Source organism: Calliphora vicina, chromosome 2, assembly GCF_958450345.1.
Source record: "Calliphora vicina chromosome 2, idCalVici1.1, whole genome shotgun sequence".
Classification (NCBI taxonomy): domain Eukaryota; kingdom Metazoa; phylum Arthropoda; class Insecta; order Diptera; family Calliphoridae; genus Calliphora; species Calliphora vicina.
In genome coordinates, this window is record NC_088781.1 from 57,492,956 (window position 1) to 57,515,744 (window position 22,789).

Consider the following 22,789-nt stretch of genomic DNA (forward strand, 5'->3'; position numbering starts at 1 on the left):
TGAACTTAAATCTTTCCACCAACTTGTGTCAGGATCGGTCCATAATTGGCCCTACCCCCCCATATAACCCCTATATCAGAAAAATATTTTATTGTCATATATTGATGGTGGGTATTAAAGCTTCGGCACAACCGAATTATACATACTTGTTGTCATATTTCCTTTATACCTCTGTATTTTCACGAAAATTCGTTTATATAATTTCTGGAGATTGACCGAATATTCGGTTTCGGATTTATAAAGGAGAAACAAATTTAGAATATCATAACTCAAATCCAAGAACCTGTTTCGTTTTGACTCTAATAACTTCCCAAGCCTTGTTATGTATGTTGGATACTTTCTAAAGCTTTCTGAAGCGCTTAAAATCCTAATGGAACCAGATTTTTAAATTTCAATCAGGCAGTGCAGGATTTCCCTTGCACGGACATGGTAATTCACTAGTTTCTTTATAATTGAATATTCATTCCCAAAGGCATTCCCTTTTAAGAGGTTATTATTTGGCGTATGACTTAAAAATTACGGATTTTTTCATTTTGAAACATTTGTACAATACAAATTAATTCAAAGTATTGGCCATTATTAGCTATGACCATTTCCCATCTTTCTGGCAACATATGGATTCCGAGCCAAAAGAATTGCTCATCTTTTAAGACCAAGATCGAATCAACCCAATATCGGATATTCTGTTCCAAAGTGAAGTGCATCCCAGAGAGGCTGTTCTGCATCGATCGAAACAAATAGCAGTCGGGCGAGGCAAGGTCTGGACTATAAAGCAGATGAGGTAAAACTTCTTAACCACTTCATTTTAAATACTTTAAACAGGTATTGCAATATGTGGCAGAGCGTTGTCATGATGGAATATTACGATTTCATGTCCGGCCGCACATTCTGGTCGATTTTCAGCCAATGCTCGCTTCAAAGGAATCAGTTGCATTCGGTACAATTTCGCTGTGATGGTCTGTTCAGACTTCAACAGCTCATAATAGATCCCTTTTTCTTTTTCTTCCCTTTTTCTTCCACCAAATACAGAGAATTACCTTAGCAGCATCGATATTTGGCTTTGGTCCCGATACGCGCTTCACATACGATCTCTTACGCTATGGATTATCGTAATGGATCCATTTTTCATCGCAAGTAATGATTCGGTGCAAAATGATTTTCTTTTATAGCGTTCAAGCATCTTTTCGGTCATGCAAAATCGTCATTCGAGGTCTCTGGGCGTCAATTCGTATGGTACCGAATTTCACTGCTTTTGATGAATCCTGCTGCTCGTTTGAAATTGCTGCTAGAGTAGCTCCTAATGATTTTGCAAAGTTCTTGTTGAGTTTTACAACAATCTTCTTGGAGTAATGCCTCCAATTCCTACTCCTTACAATTTTTTGACTGGCCTGGGCGATCTTTGTCTTCCATGTCAAAAGCACCACTTCTGAACCACACAAACCATCTCTCGCACTTTAAAACCGATGGAATACATTTACCATAAGCTTTGGTGAGCAATCGGTTATTTTTTTCAAATTAAAGAAGTAAAGAAAAACTTCCGGCATATGAAGCTTTGTTGGTACAAAATTCGAAATTTTCGAAGCAAAAAAACTTTGTTGTTAACACTATAATGTTCAATTACCCTTCAAAATGCCAATTGAATCAATTGAAAATCCCGCATTTTTAAGTCATACACCCAATAATATCGACTATTTCTTTAGACATATCTTATTATATATCTCAGACAGAAAGTGTTGCCTGATTCACTAAATAGAAACAAAAAATAATAAACAAATTCATCAGATTTTAAATGTCAACAGCTGTGGTTCGTTGTTAATATAAATTGTTGTTCAAAAATAACAAAAATATTATTGTTGTTGTTGATATTTTGGCGAACAGACAATTTTTTTGTAGAGACTAATTATAAATCATTTCATTATTTGTTTTTTGTTTTCAAAAGGACTCAATGTAAATTTTAATATTTTCTTTTTTAAAGAAAAAATAAAACAAAGTTGGCAAAATGACAAACTAGACATGCAATTCGAGAAATGTTATTGTATAATGAACAAATTATCTGTCTAAAGGAAATTAAATGAAAAGAAGGAGTGCTTGCTATTTATTAATATGTACAAAATTGCACAAATGTATTTCCTTGATTAAATATGACAGCAAGAGGTTTTCTTTATCAGAAAATTCAATCAATTAAGTGGTCGGTTGTCTGCATTCGATTAAATGTTTTACAAATGCACTTCCTTAATCAAATAGAATTTCGAATTTTTTTGTTTGTTAACCTTGAATTTGTTGTTATTATGTTTTCTATAATTAATGATGATGAAGCAGAAAAGTTTGTCAATTTCAGAAAAAGTTTATTTTATAATAATATAATGAATCCAAAGTGATGTATCTTCTTTAATGGTTGTCAACCATTAGTTTTAGTTTCAAATTATTAATTTAGGGTTGTTTTTATTCGAAACAGCCGATGTTTTATTGTCATTCCTTTTTCACATTTCTTCGATTTTCTAATCTTAATATGCTTTAATAAGTAGTTCAAAGCTTAGCACAGATAATGTGTGAAAAGTGTGCAAATTATTAAAAATAAATTATATTTAGAATTAAGGTTATTTAGTTTGATTTTATCGTATCTCATGGTCAAACATATTTATAGCATAATAATACATAGTATGTAATTATAATAATAAACAACAATGTAATTTCTTTTTGTAAACAATTTAATTTCGTATTAGTTTAAAACATATTTTAATTACGTTCAAAATCTACAGATCTATCAGAATAATTCTAGGGATAGAATTAATTAATTCTAGGGATATATTATTTCAACAAATAGACCCCCAAAATGAAAGACACTTACAAAAAAAACATACATGGAAATATATAAATAGATAAATGACATTTAATATCAAGATATTAGTGATTATTAAAATCATATTTTGGCAGGCAAGTTATTATCTCAAGCTGTAAATTTATATTTAATCCTAAGCTTTACTTATTTAATTTGAAAAGAGTGGCGCAGAAACATGTGTTCCATCAAAAAATTTTGAAGACCAAGAATTGGAGGCATTATTCCACGAAGATTATTGTCAAACCCAACAACAACTTTGCAAAATCATTGGGAGCTACACAGCAGGATTCATCCAAAAGCTGGGAAATTAGATACCATACGAATTGAAGCCGAGAGACCTTGAGATATGACACAAAAGACAAAAAAAGGCACGAAAGTTCGAAGACCAAGAATTGGAGGCATTACTCCATGAATATTGTTGTTAAATGCAGCATGAAGCTATAAAAAAATCATTACTTGCGATGAAAAATGGATCAATTATGATAACGTGAGTGATCGTATGTGAAGCCCGGTCAACCAGCCGAATCGACACCAAAGCTATAGTGCTAAGGTAATGCTCTTTATGTGGTGGGACCAAAAGGTCCATAACAGGGAACCTGTACCGAACGTAACTGATTTGTTTGAAGCGAGCATTGGCCGAAAAACGGCCAGACATGAAACAGTAATATTCCATCATGACATTCAGAATGAAGTGGTTGGGAAGTTTTGCCTTACCCGCTTTATACTATTTGTTTCGATCGATGCAGAACGGGGATAAGCTTCACTTTGGAACAGAGTATCCGCAATTGGCTTGATTCGTTCTTGGTCTCAAAAGATGGGCAGTGCTTTTGGCGCGGACCATATATTGCCAGAAAAAACAGAAAATGTCATAGCTGACAATGTCCAATACTTTGAGTAAATCTGGATACTATAAAGAGTAAGAAAGGTACCACTAAGGTCACCCTTTATGGATTCTATCTCATTCAGGGTCACGTGAGCCTAATTTCATGGTTCCTAGGACTATTATTATAAAATATTCAAAATATCGATGTATAAATTTTAGGATAAAATCCTAAAATTTATCCATCGATTAAAATTTAAAAGTTTCGGTTTGTTGGAGATTGGGCTGATTCAGTTTTGAAAAAAAAAAAAATTAAGTCGGACTGTAATGATTTTCATCATCATTTAAAAAAAATAAAAAAAATTCACTGGTGTTTACTCACATTTGAGGCTGTGTGCATACTAACTTAGTCAAGAGCATGTGTGTTTAATTTCCTGATTCTAGGTTCATTACATGTTATAGAAAATTTTAAAAGTACCATTACAATAAAGAATTAGTACCATTAATTATCTCTTTTGAATTCTCATTCACTCAGAACCATATGTGTACTTCGTAAGAATAGATCCATCAGTAGAAAATTTTTAAAAAGTACTATTGTATTTGTAGGAAAAAAGTACCTGTAAGTTCCTTTATTGTAGATTCTAACACAGTCATATATAATATATAATTTGCTGATTATATTTTCGTTATCACAGAAAATTCAAAAAGTACCATTAGTTTTCCCTTTTTGGTACCTTAATACCATTAAGTCCACCATATTATGCATCTTACTCAGAAGCATATCAGTCAATTATAATGCATATAATTTAAATAATTTAATATAATAAAAAAGTACTATTAGAAGAAAAAGTACAAATTTTCTTTTTCCCTCTGGAACTTTTGATAAATATCATTGAAATCGATATGTAATCCTACTGCTGTCCGCTTTCAGATTAATCCTCCCTCTGACTTATTTTACTTTTTTTTTGTTATTGATTTTCCATATTTTTTCAAACTAAATATTTGATTTGTTAAGTGTTAACATATGTATGAATTATTTCTATTGAACTCAGTTCTTACAATTGTAAATGATTTATTTTATTTATTAGTTACAAATCACGTGACGTTTACTTTTATTATTACACTATCTCTTATCTATCTATTGTAAATAAAATAATATTAAAAGTTCTTATGTATAATTGTGGACAAAATAATAGAATCAAATATAATTTATAAAACTATAGAGTGATATAGCTAATAAATAATACTAATGATGCTACCAGATTAATTTTATTAATATTTCAAATAAGGTTTTCCAAATTTTGCCTCCAATAACACTGTGTGTAATTTTTTGAGTCATGGAAAGATAAGCATATACGGAGACCACTACGTAATAAAAGACCCATACCTCCCAGTTTTGCCCAAAGTCATGCATTTTTTTTGTGGGTCCCAAAAGATTTGGGGCCTCTGTGTCATTTTTGCCAAAAAGTGATCATTTTCTCAGGCTCATATCTTGCAAACAGTTAGGAATTTCAAAGCGATACCACATTGTTTAGTTTAATAGTTGACTCAGCCCAATTAAGAATAAAAATTCACCGGGAGTTTTTTTCCTTTTCTCATTTTCCCCTTCAAATTCAATGGGAAAAAACTCCCGGGGAATTTTTTATTCATAATTGGGCTGATTGTGAAAAATCACTGATTCCACATTTTTGTCCATAACTGTCATTAAAAACAAATACATACATATTCATTATGATCTTATTTCTACATATTATTCTTATCAATTTACATTGTTTTTTTTAGTTTATATAGCAACTATTATATATTTATTGATATTATTTACTAAATAATATTTATAACTAGTAATTAATTTACATAACAAAAAGCAATAGCAGCAATTAGTATCTCACATTATTTAGTTTCAATCGCACTGTAACACTAATTAAGTAAATTAGCTTCCTATATACTTGTACTTTTAATTAATTAAATTGTTTACTTTTTACTAGATCTTCTTAAGTATTTAGAAAAGTGTGGCCGTATATAAACAAATTAAACAAACTTAAAATGAAAAATAAAAGACCGAGAAAATTAGCTATAAATTTTATAATTAATAGAACTATGTCAAGGTTGGCCAAAATAGCTAGAGAATGCTAGATGAAACAGAGATAAAAGTTAAAAGTAAACAATGAATTTTTCTAATAATAAAAAATAAAAGAACGTGTGCAGTTTTTAAATAAAATTAAGGGGTTTCAGTAGAAAATTAAAAATATAATCGCCGATTTTGTCTTTAAAGCTAACTGTTTTCTAGTATTCGAGATAATAAATTAATTTTTTATTTTGGGGGATTTTTTTGTTTGTTTTCAAAACCTTTTTACAAGAATAATGCAAATTAAACAATTTTAAGAAAAATTATTATTTCAAAAATCCCCGTGAATTTACTATATTATAGATCTGTTTATGTTGAACTTTGATTCTTAATTGGGGGAATTTTCATGGAATTTAAATGTCCAAGAATACAATTGATTATCAACGATTTGAGAAATTGTTTAATTTAGAAGATAAACGAAGTCTCAAAGGTGCAAATTCTGGAAAATGCTAATCTGGAAAGACAGGGCTTGTATTGATCCCGGTAAATACATAAATAGTAAATTTCAACGTTTTAATATCCACCACTAAAATAATGGTGGTATATATTGTTTTTGTAATTCCATTTGTAACACATCGAAATATTCATCGTAGACCCAATAAATGTGTCCTTATAAAATTCTAAGACGATCTAGCTATGCCAGACCGTCTGTCTGTCTGTTGAAGGTATGATCGGGTCTACAGGGAAGGACTTAGGGGGATGAAATTTCCTTGTTGATATGTTTGGTATTGAAAATGCACAAAATCAGTCAAGTAGAACCAGCGTTATGAACCAAAATATCAGACAACCTCCAAAAAGTTGATATTTTAAATTTTTTTTCCATTTTCTTTAAATCTATTGCATAAATAAATACATTGAAATTTTGCACACGTTATTCCTATTATAAAAGAACAATTTCTTCTTAAAATTTTTATTTCAACATATATTTTATTTTGAATTTTTTTTTTTATTTTTTTTCTCATAAATTTAGTAAAAAATGTGAAAATTTTAAAACCAAAATAATAAACGATTTTAATGTTGGATTGAAGCAAAAGACTAGCTGTGATAAATATTCAATTAATAAATCAGCAGTTGCAAAATTTAAAAAATAAAACTTAACATTTGGGAGCAAATCTCGTAAAATTACTCCAAGAAATTCCCAAAAATGACTTCCTGGATGATTATCAATTAGAGCCCGAACTATTAGCTGCTGAACAAATGAGGCTGGTCTGATCTTGGTTGCTATCTTCCTTCTAAAACACCGTACTGCTGGTATACAATTTGCCAAAGAATACTTAAACTAGTCGAGACAGAACTGAAATACTGTTCTCTCTTTTCGAATGAATATTTCGGGAGAACCTTTGTATTAACGGCCGAAGCGAAAGAGATTGGACCACAAGTACGCAAATAACACAGTCCAGTTTGGCAGTATGTAGCAATATTATGGTATGGAGCTGTTTTTCTGGATAAGATATGGGTCCAATTCTAAGACTGGAATTGGATACATATCCATTTTAAACGATATTTGTATCTATACTCTGACTGATTAAAATATGTCCCTAGTTTGGAGATTCCAGCACGAAAATTACACCAAACACACCGATTAGTTTCAATCCAATGAGATGCGTTTTTTCAAGTTGCCTACCCAATCACAAGATTTCAATAACTTATGGGAGAGACTTGCAAGATACGAACAAAGAATTATACCTCGAAGGAAATCATTACTATTAGGTCTGCTTTTCCATCGATATAGATTGAAATTAACGTATAATATTGTATTTGTTTTGTATAACTTATATGTCATTTTGAAGGGTACATATCTGTCATTTATTCTCACTTAGTTATTGAACATTATAGTGTAATGTTTTGATGTAATGCTTTGAAAATGTCGAATTTTGTACCAACGTATCGTCATAAGCAGGAAGTTTAGCTTTACTGCCGCTGAAGCACACCGATTGCTCTTCAAAGCATATGGTGAAAATGTTCAACCGATTTAAACGTGCGAGAGATGGTTTGTTCGGCTCAGAAGAGGTGATTTTGACAAGGAAGACAAATATCGTCCAGGCCAGCCAAAAAGAAACCAAGAATTGGAGGCATTACTCCATGAAGATGGAGCATGCAAAATAATTATGAGCTAATCAAGCAGCAATTTCAAAACGTTTGCAAGCATCAGGATTCATCTAAAAGCAGGGAAAAACGAATTGAAGCCGTGAGACTTTGAAAGACGATTTTGCGTGTCTGAAATGATGCTTAAACGCTATAAAAGAAAATCATTTTTGCACCAAATCATTACTTGCGATGAAAAATGGATCCATTACGATAACCCGAAATGTAAAAGATCGTACGTGAAGCTCGGCCAACCAGCCGAATCGACACCAAAACCATATAGCTATGCCGCTAAGGTAATGCTCTGTATTTGGTGGTTCCTATCTATTATGAGTTGCTGAAATCCGGCCAAACCTGGGAACCTGTACCGAACACAACTGATTCGTTTGAAGCGAGCTTTGATCAAAAAACTTTGGAAAAGAGTATCCGATATTTGCTTGATTCATTCTGGGCCTCAAAAGATTAGCAGTTTGGCTCGGAATACATATGTTCCCGTTAAGATGAGAAAGGTAATAGCAAACAATGGACAATACTTTGAATAAAGTATTGTATGTATCTTATAATTTATATATATTAACCAAGTAATCACACACTAATTTCTCTTGAACACTCTATAAAAACATCTCTACACATTTGACCTTTTTAAGTTCATAGACATTTCATAATAAAAATAAACTAGACTTGAAAATAACATCTTATCAATTATATTTCAATTGAAAAAACTCTATAAATTATTTCTAGTTCAAACTAGTGCAATTATATGAAAACCTTCACATGTAATTCTATAAAAAATATTGAACATTTTATTTAACTCTAAAAATAAAATAAAAAACGTACGAGTACGTAAATACAAAAAATATGTCAACAATTTTCCCCCCCAATATGTACGTACACTAAAAGAAAACCTAGTAAAATATGTTATGAGTTTTTTTCAAAAAAAAAAGAAATTTAAATAAATTCAAATAAAAAAAGTACGTGAGTTGAAACATGCGTCAAAGAAACGTGAAAATGTTTTAGAATTTAATTGTACTACAAGTACATTCATACAAATATGCATAAAACATTTAAATTAAACAGTGTTATTATGTAAATGACACAGGATATAAAAATAGAAAACCCACTTTTAAAAATTAATAAATATTGTGAAATTTATTGAACAAAAACAAGAAATACTTAATTTTTAAAAATGTTTGTGCTATTCATTCTAATTTTAGAGAATTAAAGAACAAATAAGAACCTTATTGTGGTGGTGGGCAGAAATATAAAAAAATAGACACAATAACAAAACAAAAAAAATAAAAATATTTTACTTTTTATTATGATTTTCAGAAATTAACACACCGTCAAATTTATCTATCAAACACAATTAAAATGTTGTTGACATTGTGTTTTTTGTTAATATTAATATTGTTTTGGTTTTTGTTTTTGCCACAACTGTCATTGTTTGTTTTTATATTTTTTTCTGCTTGTTTGTTTGTCTGACAGTCTGTATTTTTATGCCTCTTTGACATTTTGGCGGGTGGGGAGAGGTGGAGCAGCTCTTGTTTGTTTTCATTGTAGTTTGTTGTTATTAAATGTTGTTGTTGTTAGTTGTTTTAATGGCTGTCAAATCGATTGCATTGAATTGAGTCAGTGTGCCAGAAAAAGTTTGTAAACCTTTATTTTATTACTTTTTATTTTTTCTCATTTAAATAATATTAAAAATAAAAACAACAACTATGGGAATGCATGCCAAGAAACTACATATTTAATGTACAAAAACACTTGTGTTTATAATAATAGAAACACTCAATCTATTATACGGTAATACAGCCTGTTTTTTTTATAAAATATCGAACTTAAAACAGTCGATATTATTTCTCCAAGTGTTTAAAGTATAAAATATTTCTATATTCCTTTAAAATTTTTATTGACCGAGAAAATATTTTAATTATTTTCCTATGAAAGCAAATTTAAATGGAATAAAATGCACTTGGGTGTTTTGTAGTTGTGTTTTTTTTAATTGAATAAATAATTCTCTTTGGAAAAACAAAAATATTTGTTGAAAACATTTCCCGTTGTTGAAAGAACACAACCGGCAAAATGATGATGAGTAAGTCGTATTGAAATGTAGTACATAGTGTGTAATTTTTCGAATTAATGGTTGATTTATAAATGAATATATCCGCTGTAATCGCAATAACAAAGGTTTATTTAATAAAAAAAACCTAAGTTTAAAACAGAGCTTCGAATTAATTAATTAAATTTGAGCTTAATTCATTTCTTAAGGCATTCATTCCATAAATCCATTCCAAAAATATAATTCTTTAGATTTATTCATTTATCGTTGAATTAATTCATAACAGAATTCATTCAAAATTTGAATGCTTAAATTTTTGTTAATTCAAATCTAATTCAAATTGAATTAAAATATTTGTTCCTCTTTCAATTTGTTTTTTGTTTCATTTTTTAAAATTTACAAATTGAATTGCACAAAATTAACTAACGCCTTTTTGTAATCGATTTGAATTGAAGAAATTTTGAAAAATTCAACATCTTTTATGAAGCTATCTTGTAATGGATTTGAATTAAAGAAAACCTGAAAGATAAAATAAGGAATTAATCCTATTAAGAATTAATTCCTAAAGGAATGAATTCAATGCGTTTGAAGTACTAAGGAATTAAAACAACGAATTAATTCATGCTGAATGGTTTAATGGAATTGTTAAGAGTATTAATTTGATTTTGAAAATTGAATTAATTCTTTTGAACCTTTGGTTTTAAGTTCCAATATATGTATATATTTAAAATTAGTGAAGTATTTTATTTAAATTAAACATTGATAATTTTTATACTTTAAGACAAAAACTAAATTTATAAAAAAAAAATTCATATAAAAATTGTCTTTCAAATCAATTCTGTTAGTATGCGATTTGTAATCGAATGACCGATTAAATAAAATGACAACACTAACTCATATGTAAATATATAGTTACAGTATTTTTTATTTATTTATTTACATTTCTTTTTTCGATATTGATGATTATTTACAAGACGATTTGTATATCGAATATATGCCAACAAGGCCGAGTACGTTATTTTTAAATATGAACTTTGAATTTCAATTAAACAAAATAGAGAATAAATAAGTATTTGTAATTGTGAAGTAGTACTTGGTTGCGAATATTTTGTGTAAGGAAAAACATCTGATTATTGTTTAAAATTTTTAAATAGTTATTTATGTGTTTTTTTTTTAAGTGTGTAAATCAACAATTTTAAAATAAATGAATAAATTCATTAATTGATCTAATGATATTTACAATATTTCTTTTTATTCTTATTCACCCCTATCGGCAATAACATGTGACATTTTGTTCCCATGAAATATCCATTTCCCTCGAAGGGAAAATTGCTATCGGGAATATCACGATTAACTTTACATTCACAATAGTTGATTTGAGTTGATAGGGGTGATTATCTTTTTTATATTTTTATGTATTAGGATCAAAGGTTCGAACGATTTAATTCTCAATTAAATTTTCAAAATCAAATTAAATTTTATCTCTTAAATAAGCTATTAAAAAATTAATTATGAATTAATTCATAGGCAGAATTCCCTTGTACTTCAAAAATATTAAATTTATTCATTTGAGAATTCATTCTATGGATATTGGATTTTAAACTGGTGATATCATCGGTCCATATTTCATTGAGAACTACGTTAGCCAGGCCATTATCGTCAACGGCGAGCTCTATATTTCTATGAATACCAACTTATTTTATTCTAAATTGGATAATATGAAAACTAACGACAAGTGCTTTCAACTGGACTGTGCTACACACTTTGCTCTCATGCCCTATTGGACATTCTGCTCGAGCGATTTGACATATTACGTGGAAATGATGTGAACTGGCCACATAGATCGTCCGATATGAAGTCGCAGTTCTATGCGAATAACCCACAAACCACAGCGGCTCTTAAAGCCAATATAAACAATGTCATCGATCAAATACAGCCAGATTAATGCGTCATGGAAAATTAGACATTTCCATTCCATCCAACGAAGCCGTTATATGGCATATACAAATTCAAACGAATTAAAAAAAATATTAGTTTTATTTAAATTTAAAGGTAAAAAGCGCTTAATGAAATACCCTTTACTTTAAAATTCCATAATCTATAAACATATTCGTATCAGCAACCGAATGATTCGATTGCACACATAGAATTTTTTGGTTCTATCACCAGAAAGTCAGTTGACTAAAATAACTAAAATTCGATCACTATGGCAGAATCATTAGATTGGGAAAAAATTCGGTTGCTACAACGAATCTGGTCCCTCCCTTGGTTTAATGGGGCTATCCATATATACGGATGGGTCCAAAAAAGGGGATAGAGTGTGCGGAGTTGTCTATATTCCTGAATTTGGGATAAGAATGTCCTTTAGACTCCCAAATTGATGTAGTATTCTTCAAGCCATCGGCCATTAGGAGAGCGGCCAACTGGCTCAGATACTACAAGATATCTGGTAGGGCTATTGGTATAGATATTGACAGTAAAGCTGCAATCAAATCCAGTCCAGAAATGAGATGGCGAAACATTCAACATTCAAGTTGGGTACATGGAGACAGGTATAACGAAGGCAATAGTATTCCACTTGTGCCATTACGAGGATCTACTTGGTTTACAACGAAAACGACTTAGAAATAAGGTGGCTAAGTCGGGTATAACGAAGGCAATTGTATTCCACTTGTGCCATTACGAGGATATACTTGGTTTACAACGAAAACGACTTAGCAATATGGTGGCGATGATCACCAGGCATTGCACTTTCGGTATCAATTCCAAAAGATTTCGGCTGAGGGGGAAGAAGAGACTATCTTATACTTCTTTTGCAATTGTCCGGCACTGTGTGATCTACATGCCAGGCTTTTAGAGAACGATCCTTTAGCAACCTCTCAGAATTATCTGGGAAGGAATGAATGTGCATAGGCGCCTTTATTTGGAAAAGCAGGTGGTTAATAAGACCAAGCATGCAAATGGCATTTCATAATGACCACTAAATTGTCGCATGATGGTCTGCGCTCTATAAATTATTCTCTCCTCTAACTCTACTTCACTTAACCTATAGCTTTCCATCATCTCTCGTTTATTTTATCTTCCTCAGGTACGTGAGCTGTACAATACGAAAGGCTGAGAACCAAACCTACCACGAATCTGTTTTCTCAGTGTATGTTACATTTTGACAGAATACCGAATACCGGTATTAGGGAGATTTTTGGCCTAATCCAAAACCGAATATTCAATCAGATTCTATTGATTTATTTTTATTCTTATTACTTTTTACTTATGTTATTATACTTTTAAAAGATTTGTTAACAAATGCTCTTAATTGCTTAGAGGTTTATTTAGAAATGTTTAATATACTAAAATATTTCATTGTAATAAAGGTTTATGGACCTACTAGATCAATTTGCAAGGTTTAAATAAGAATAATATTAAAGTTAAAATAAAAATAACAGATATGTGAGGCGCTTAGAAAGTTAATGGTTTCATTAGTTCAATCTCAACAAATTCAAAAGAGTAGGATTGAAGCTTTCAGAAAAGTAAAATATGAAATGTTTATTGTTCACATCATCTTGTAAAGATTTTCAAAGTTTTTATTTCGTTTGTTGGAAAATTTCCATATTTTCCTCCATTTCTCCTTAAATAATTATAATGACATTTATGGTTCCTCCATTTCTCCTTAAATAATTATAATGACATTTATGGTGTTTATAGTAGCGCTGTATTTATGGATATACATATAATCTTTAAAGTCACGTTCTGCTAATAATTTCTCAAGCGTAAATTTGTGCTGCTCTTTGTAAATCCCTGCAATTTCAGTTTTATTTTTATAACAATAATACAATACAGACACAACATATTCTTGTTTAATTATTAAAAAACAGCTCACGTTAAATTCAGTTTAAAAAAATGTGCTTGTTTTTTGTGTTTAATCATTGAAAATAAAAATAAAAAAATTAAAAAGTTTAAAATACACATAAACACTTGTAAAACTAAGTTGTAAATTTAGCTTATTTTTTATTATTATCCGCCCACCACCAATCAGCCTACCAAGTGCAGCGAGTGTAATGAAAGAATTTTTTATTATAAATAAAAATATTTTAACTAAAAATAACATTTATTATTTATATATGTATATACTGCAATTATTTCTATATATAGTATATTTTAATACTTTTAAACATGTATGTATTCTAAAGTGCGTTTGTATTCATAAATTCATATGGAAAAAGTATTGTTGTCGCACTATATACTAGATACTGATTTTGTTGTGCCGGGCAGAATATTTGTTTAGGCGCAGTTTTATTTTTTTTTGTCGTTCCTTCTGTATTTACAATTCTCGTATATTTTATCAGATTTTTTTTAACAAATTTATAATATATTGTACATACTTGTACAATGTAAATGTATGTATGTACAATACAAAAAAATAAACAAGAATTATTTTTATAAAAAAAAGAATAAAACAACCCAATATACTCGTACTAGCAAATCATTGTAGTGTGTATAAATAAATGCGACATGCAGTTAAAAAAATTGTGTAAGGGCAAAAGAAGTTCTCTATTAACCCTTAATTTGCCAAGCTTCATTCATTGCCGGGAACAGATACAAATTTTTTAATACATTTTGACTTTAATTACCGGTAATTCCCGGAAATAGTACTAAATATTAATGAACCCAAAAACAAACAAAAAAAAAACAAATAAGAGAGCTATATTCGACTGTGCCGAATTTTGGTAAAAAACTCGGGGTAAAAATTATTTTTCCCGATTTTGACCCATTTCGAAATTGTTTTTTTTTTAATTTTTTCCCATTTTTTATAATTTTTTTCCAATTTTTTTTTAATGTTTTTAAATTTTTGACAAAAAATAATTCGGTTTAAAAATTATTTTTTCCGATTTTGACCCATTGTAGGTTCAAATTACTACATATAGCCTTATACACATCGTTGCAATGGACTTTTAAATATCTATCATTAGATATCCATATTGTCTATATTAATGACTTAGTAATCCAGATATAGATCAAAAATGGGCCAAAAATCGAGGTTGTCCTAATTTTTCCTTATATCTCAGCCATTTGTGGGCCGATTTTCTGGATTTTAAAGAGCAACCGAGCCGGAACAAGGTTTACATGGACAGACAACCAGCCAGACGGACGGACGGACATCGTTTAATCGACTCAGAAAGTGATTATAAGTCGAGCGGTATTTATGGGTATTTACAAACATCTGCACAAACGCATTATACCCTCCCCACTATGGTGGTGTAGGGTATAACAAATTAATTTGAGAAATAAATTAATGAAATTAGTTTAGTTTGGTGCCTTTAAATAGGCAACCTGATAAAACCTGGTATGTTACACTCCCAAGTTCATCTAGAAATCTGTTACCTAGCCATTTAAATATATGATTCTGTAGTCTATAGCAGTTGCACATAATGTGCTCTACTGTTTCCAACTACTCTAAGTCCTGTCTGCTATTATTCCATTTACCTATGAAGGCCCCACCAAAAGGCCTTGGACATTTGACAATCCGTCCTACTATTCCGAGTTCCCTAGTACCATGATCTAGATCTGAGCCATGTCTGGCAAGTTGATCTGTTACCTAATTTCCCTGTATGTTACAGAGAATAGTTCCAATAAATCTTCAAGAGCTCTCCTGCAGTCTCTCACTTAGCATGACTGTATTAAATGACATTTCAAAGCCTTAAGTGCCGCCTGATATAATAGTCACATAAGTAGTCACTACAGATCCCTCTGTGATGTGTGCTTTTATCAACTCTGTGGCTTTCCATATCGCGAATATCTCTGCCTGGAAAAGGCTGCACTAGTCGGAGAATCTATAAGACCCTTTAATATCGTTGTCCACCCCCTTCGAAAAGTTGATCAAATCCAAACCATTCATCCCTACCGGGGGTGAGACACAGAAGCTAAAGTTAGCGACCCTATGATCAGAGATTCCCGTGGGAGTAATGTCCTGACAAATAAGACCTGCCTAATACAATATCATAGACTCAAAGAGTTTTCTGTTTTATTTAAATTTTTTCCGCAAACGTTAAGCTTCAAATTTGCAATCAGCCTGTGACGATCATTAAGGCTGCTTTGAATATTTTTTCACTGGCACAGAACTAGTTCCATGAGGACCGGTTCTAGTTCGAACACTTTATAAGAATCTGTCATTTTAACATGGTGTATGCCTATCATGGTAGCAATACCACTATTTTTTATTGTCAATACTTTAACCAACATCTTAAGAATTCAATTTTGAATTAGTTCACCAAAATAATCAATTTATTCAAATAAAATATTATGAATTTTGTTGGCCATATTATAATTGAATGAATTGCTGACTTATTTCAATTCAGAATTAAGATTTTTTTAGTGAATTAAGCTTTAGTGTAATTAAATAGTTCAGAAAGATTTTAAAATTTTTTAAAAAGAAATTACTTTTGCCCACAATCAAGAAGTGCTAAATGTAACGTTTGTATTTACATGGATTACATGTATAAAATACATAAGAAAATAAACAGAAAAGCAAAATGAAATAAAAATATTGAGAAACAAACTGAAAAATATAAATAAAAACAAAAACATTTTTCAAATTGTTGTGAAATTTAAAAAAATGTTTATTTGTTTATTGTTTGTTTATTTTGATGTTTATTTATATGTTTAAGAAGAAATACTTAAAAACAACAGCAAACAGGTAAACAAAACCATTTATTTTATCTATGAATTAAATGTATTAGACTTATATTTATTTAATAAATAAAATGCATTCTATTTGTATGAGTATGAGTGCTTTTGTGAAAATCTCTTATCAATATTTTGTCACAATTTGTTAATTTCGAAAAATGTGAGTTTTGTAATCATTTAGATAAATAACAATGATTAAATAAACAAAACAGATAACTACTGGGGCTAAATTGTCAAGAATTCATTTAAAATATTAAACTACGTATTTTTAGTTAAGATAACTTTTATTGTTTTCATTTTTTTTTAAATTACTATCTCAATCAAGTTTATTTAAATTCTTACGTTGTTTTTTTTTAAATTTCGTTGCACATTGAGGGGGTTTAAAGTTCTTTTTGAGTTTTTGTTATTTTTTTTAGGAAAATATATGATTTGTTTAATATTTCTATACCTACATATTTCTTTGTTTGTTTTTATTATTTCATTTGTTTATCTGTCATTTCATTTCTTTTGCTTGTTTTTTTCTATTTTTGTCTCATTAATTTGTGAGGATTTTTTGTTGTTTAATGATTGTCGTATGAGTGAGACTATTAGCGTTAGAATTTTGAATGGAATATTAAAAAATACACGTGAAGAACGCATGATTTTTGTGCTATTTTTTTGTTTGTTTTTGCCAAAATGTATAAATTTTGTTTTATTTTTAATGGAACAATATTTTATTGTTCATTATAAATTTTTAACTTCAAAATATACTAAATAATTGAATGATGCATTTGTATTTTCGAGATATTTTCAGTTAAAATATAATGTTTTTATATATGTACATATATATAAGGGTGTTCCAAAATTTAAGGTGGATTTGTTTTAATTAAAAAAATTCCAGTATTTTATGAAATTACTAGGAAAAATATTTGATATAATTAAATTAAACAGAAGACTGTTTCTTGCAGAGGTTTACAATTTTCCATTGATTTGTCAATGCAAAAAAGTATAACCAATCACATTCTATATAATATAATTTTCAAAAAAGTTTCTATTGTATTGGCACTTACTGTATATAAGTCTTACTGCAAAACGATATACATAATTCTAAAAACTCAATGTGGTTTTTGAGAAAAAACGTTATGACGTTTTGGAGTCAAAGCGCTCACTCGCTATAGAAAAATAGCACATAAATAGGATTCACATGCGGCCGTAATAGTAAAATTTGGTGGTAAATAATGACATCCTTTATTTAAAAGCAGATAATACTAAACAAAATGTGATGTTTAAAATATTGAGTATTGTTATAAAAATTCGATACATTTCACTAATCTTCAAGTATTGACCCAATACTTTCATGTTTTTCTTTTCATATGAATGAATTCACATATTTTGAGGTTCTGTAAATTAAATTGTTTTATTTTCGAGTAAACAAACCAGTTTTAATGTACAAAATCGTCCGATTTGCAGAACATCAGTTTGCAAACTATTCAATTTTGAAAATATCAAGTTTTTGAAATCAATCAGCCCACTTATGAATAAAAATTTCGGCGTGAGTTTTTTCTCATTGAACTTGAATAGGAAAAAGGGAAAAAACTCCCGGGGATTTTTTATTCATAATTGGGCTGAATATGTTTAGTGTATATTAATATTTTTTATACTATTTCAACTATAGTTTTTGTTTAAGGATTAAAAAAAAAATACAGTCAATTTATTGGGTTTAAGACTTAAAAATTCGGGATTTACAATAGATGGCGTATCTTTTGAACGCAGTTTTTGTTTTTAATAACTTATATGTCTTTTTGAAGGGTACATATCTGTCATTTGTTATCACTTAGTTATGAAAACTTATATGTCTTTTTGAAGGGTACATATCTGTCATTTGTTATCACTTAGTTATGAAACGTTATAGTGAAAACAACAAAGTTTTTTTTGGATTCGAAAATGTCGAATTTTGTACCAACAAATCGACATATGCAAGTAGTTTTGCTTCATTAATTTGAAAAAAGTGCAGCTGAAGCATACCGATTGCTCACCAAAGCTTATGGTGAGTGTTCCATTGGTATCATTGTGCGAGAAATGGTTTGTGCGGTTTAGATGTGGTGATTTTGACACGGAAGACAAAGATTGCCCATGCTAGCCGAAAAAGATTATTGTAAAACTCAATAAGAGCTTATAAAATCATTGGGAGCTATTCCAGCAGCAATTTCAAAACATTTGCGAGCAGCAGTATTCATCCAAAAGCAGGGAAATTGGGTACAATACGAATTGAAATCGAGACAGATTGAAAGAATATTTTGTATGTCCGAAATGATGTTTGAGCGCTATAAAAGAAATTAATTTTTGCATCGAATCATTACTTGCTATGAAAAATGGATCCATTACGATAAACCGAAGCGTAAGAGATCATATGTGAAGCCCGGCCAACCAATCGAATCGAATCCAAAACCAAATATCCATGGTGCTAAGGTAATGCTCTGTATTTGTTTGGACCAAAAGTATCCTACATATTATCAGCTGCTGAAATCTGGTCTAACTATCACATGGAACTTGAACCGAAGGCAAGTGATTCGTTTAAAGCTAGTATAGTCCGTAATATTCCATCATGACAACGCTTGACCACATGATGCAATATCTGTTAAAAACTATTAAGATAAAAGTGGTTGGTAAGTTTTGCAACACCCGCCTTATAGTTCAGACTTTGCCCCGACCGACTACTATTTGTTTCGATTGATGCAGATAGCTTTCTCTTGGATATGGTTCACTTTAGAACAAAGTATCCGAAATTGGTATGATTTGATCTTGGCCTCAAAAGATCAGCATTTCTTTTGGTGCAGAATACATATGTTGCCAGAAATTTGGGAAAAGTTCATAGCTAACAATGCTCAATACTTTGAATAAATTTATATTGTTCAAATGTTTCGAAATGAAAGCTAAAAATTTTACAAAATCCAGCATTTTTATCACATATACCCAATAATAAAGACAAAATTTTTGTATTTAAATGCTAATAATTATTATTGGTAGTTTAACATCTTATTCATAATATTAATTTTATTTTATCAAAGATTTATGAAACAAGTTTTTTATGGAAATTTTGTTCTCTTCTGAAACTACACTTTTGACTAATATTGAGGATCATATTGATTATGACTACTTTGAAATAGAAGGAAAACATGTTCTAAAAATGTATTAAAACGATGTTATTAAAGAACACGATTTTACGTATGACTTGACGAAGGAAAAAAAGCTAATATCTTACATTATTTCAAACATTTTAAATATTTGAATAATTGGATACATTTTAAATGTGCAATCGAATTATTTCAACAAGTTAAAATTCTTATTCGAATTATTTCTTTTATTAAGTTCACCAAAATTTTTAAAGCACAAAGTTCTCTGTGTATTAATTTCATTAGAAGAGCCGCAGAACAAAAAATACTTTTTTCAAATATTAAAAATTTTGGGAAATTGATTTCAACCCAAATATTATAACGATACCAAAAAATCAATTTGTAAAAAAATTCGAAAAAGTACCTACCTTTTGTTCTGTGGCTCCTCATTAACTAATTTAAACAATTTAGAAATTTAACAAATCGGGTCACATTTGTAAAATCTACAATTGTAAATAGGTACATAATGAGATTTTAGCACTCAAGGTTAAGGTTGTTTAGCAGAATGAAGCTAACCGAGTTTAATTCTGAATAATACAATTTTATAATGTTCTAACCAATAAGATTTTTTAATATTTTCCTACTTAACCTACTTGCATTAATTATAAAATTAAACTCTTGCTTAATAAATAATTAAATAAAATAATTCTAATAGCAACTTACCCGCCAGCTACTAAATGAATAATCGTATCCCTTTGTCCTTGGGACATGCTCAAATTTAAATCCTTTCAAAATACTGTCCAAAATTAATCAACAAACAAAATACGCAAATTGTTTGCTGCTGGGAGAGTGTGTTTATGTAAAAGTGTGTTTATATAAGCGAGAATATGCCAAAATTGTTGTTTTGTTCTTTAAAGGTGAGTAAACAGCAATAAAAACAAATAAAATAGTTATTAATGTCGTTTGTTTTGTTTTTGATATTCAAAACAAAAAAAGAAACCCGGCTTCTTAAAAAAAAACAAACGAATAGTGCAGCAAAAAAAAACACACACGCACACTATTGCACTGGCTTTTACACACGAACGACGAGCATAAAACGCGAGTAAAATAAACAGAAGCACAAAAAGAACCGGTAAATACAGATGATAATACAATCAATGTTGTTTTTGTAAAGTTTTTTGTTTTTATTGTTTTTTTTAACAATTTAAACTCACACACACACGCACTTAATGTGTTTTTTTTACGTATCAAAACAAAACACGAAAAAATAAAGAACTGGCGAAAATATGTGTAAATTGTAAAAAATATAGGCAACAAAAAGTGCAAGTCTGCTAAAGTGGTGAAAATATTTTCCTTAATTATTTTTGTTTTAGCAATACGCCATAAATTATATAGCATAGAAATGGTTAAGGTTTTTATGTTTTTGTTGTAGGTGTGACCGACTCGAAATTTAAAAAAAAAACAAAAACGTGTTTTCTTAAAAGGTTTGGCCAAAGTTAATGTATCTGGCGCTTTATATTTAGTTTTGCTAAATTTAGAGACGGACTTGACCGCTTACATGTTGTCAAGCCGCTTTTTCTTTATTAAAAGAAAATCTCTATAAATTTTCTTTTCAAGTTATTTCACTTTTTTTATTTGCTGATTTTCAAGTTTTTTTCAAAGTTTATTTGCTTTTATTTGGGAAATAAAATTCTGCCAAAGATTTTCTTATTATTACACAAGAGCTTTTTATTTTTGTGGCTGTTGTTGTTATATTTTTATTTATTTATTTTATTATTGTAATTGTGGCCACCAAATACTAAAATTTTTTCTATTAAATTTGTTTTCAAGATCTTTATGAAGGTTATGTAATTTTATTATTCAATTCCTTAAAATTGTCTTTGAAATATTAATGATTTTCTGTGTTTAAAATTCACTGCCACAATTTTTCTTTGACAGTTGGTTTTTATCATAAATTTATTTCGTTTTTATAACAATTTTAATCGATTTTTCTCGAAACAATTTCTTATTATAGTGAACTTTAGTTGAATGCACTTTATTGTTGTTTTTATACTTGTTTCGTTACACATTAAATAAAAAAAAACTCGTGTTTTTCTTCTTTTTCTCTACTTCACTTAATTGTTTTGCATAATTAATTAATCTTCCAATTAAATAATGCAATTCACTGTACTGTTGTTGCTGTAGTTATGAATATTGCTCGTATATTTGAATTTGTTTGTGGGTTTTTTTATTCTGATTGGTACCGTTCTCGTTGAATTCTGTTTTAAAAATGAATTTTTTCACATTCGTATTTTTTGTGTGAAATTATTTTTTTTCTTCGCTCTTGTGTTTTGTGTATTTTCTTTATTGTGCTGTTTGTTTTGGTCGTTATTTTGACATTTGCTGTGAAATAATTCAACGAGTGCAAAGTTGTTACAGTCGTTGTCGTTAGAGGGCGCTGTTGTCAGCTGAGATTGTTTAATTTTAACAACAGAGTTGCCATGACAAATCTAATATTTAAACTGTTACAAAGTAGCTGTAACATTTTCTATATTTTTACAGTTCAGAATAAATAATGTTTACGAACCTAAATGGATGTGATTTTTCATAATTTATAGTGTTTCGCATTCTAAGACTAAAAGTGCAAAATTTGTTTCCTGCTATCTTTTAGAAGTTATACAGTAATAAATAAATTCGTTCGGCTAAAGAGAAAAACATACTTCGGATATAAAAACTTGAATTGAAGAAAAATTTAATGATTCATTATATTTTATAAAGCTATATTGAATTAAATACAATTTGAATAATTCAATAGGGATTTAATATATAAAGAATCCATTTCTAAAGGAATTAAGCCTAGGAATTAATTCGTAATGAATGCTTTAAGCTTTTGGGAAATAATGCAAACGTTTTAGGAATTTAATACCAATGAAAACTATACAATTTCAAGTGGAAAATTAATATTAAGAAAATCAAATTAATGTTTAAAATTGAAATCCAGAAATCCAAATTATTGTTGAGAAATTATAAATTGAAATTAAGAAATCCAATTTAATATTGAAAAAATCCAATTGAAAGAAGAAACAGACAGACAGACAGACGGACGGAC

At 29.4% G+C, this 22,789-nt stretch overlaps 1 protein-coding gene across 3 annotated transcripts in view; it reads right to left on the reverse strand.

The window, feature by feature from the left end:
• Rim2 (replication in mitochondria 2) overlaps positions 1-21,984 on the reverse strand; it is a 36,553-nt gene extending 14,569 nt beyond the window's left edge. For 2 of the 3 annotated variants that reach the window (XM_065500566.1, XM_065500565.1), the window contains exon 1: positions 20,425-21,982. In XM_065500566.1, coding sequence (XP_065356638.1) covers positions 20,425-20,471 — 47 coding nt within the window. In that variant the 5' untranslated portion in view covers positions 20,472-21,982. Of the gene's footprint in view, positions 1-20,424 lie in introns of all 3 variants that reach the window. The other variant, XM_065500564.1, reaches the window with a different exon arrangement.
• Between the last annotated feature and the right edge of the window lie 805 nt (positions 21,985-22,789).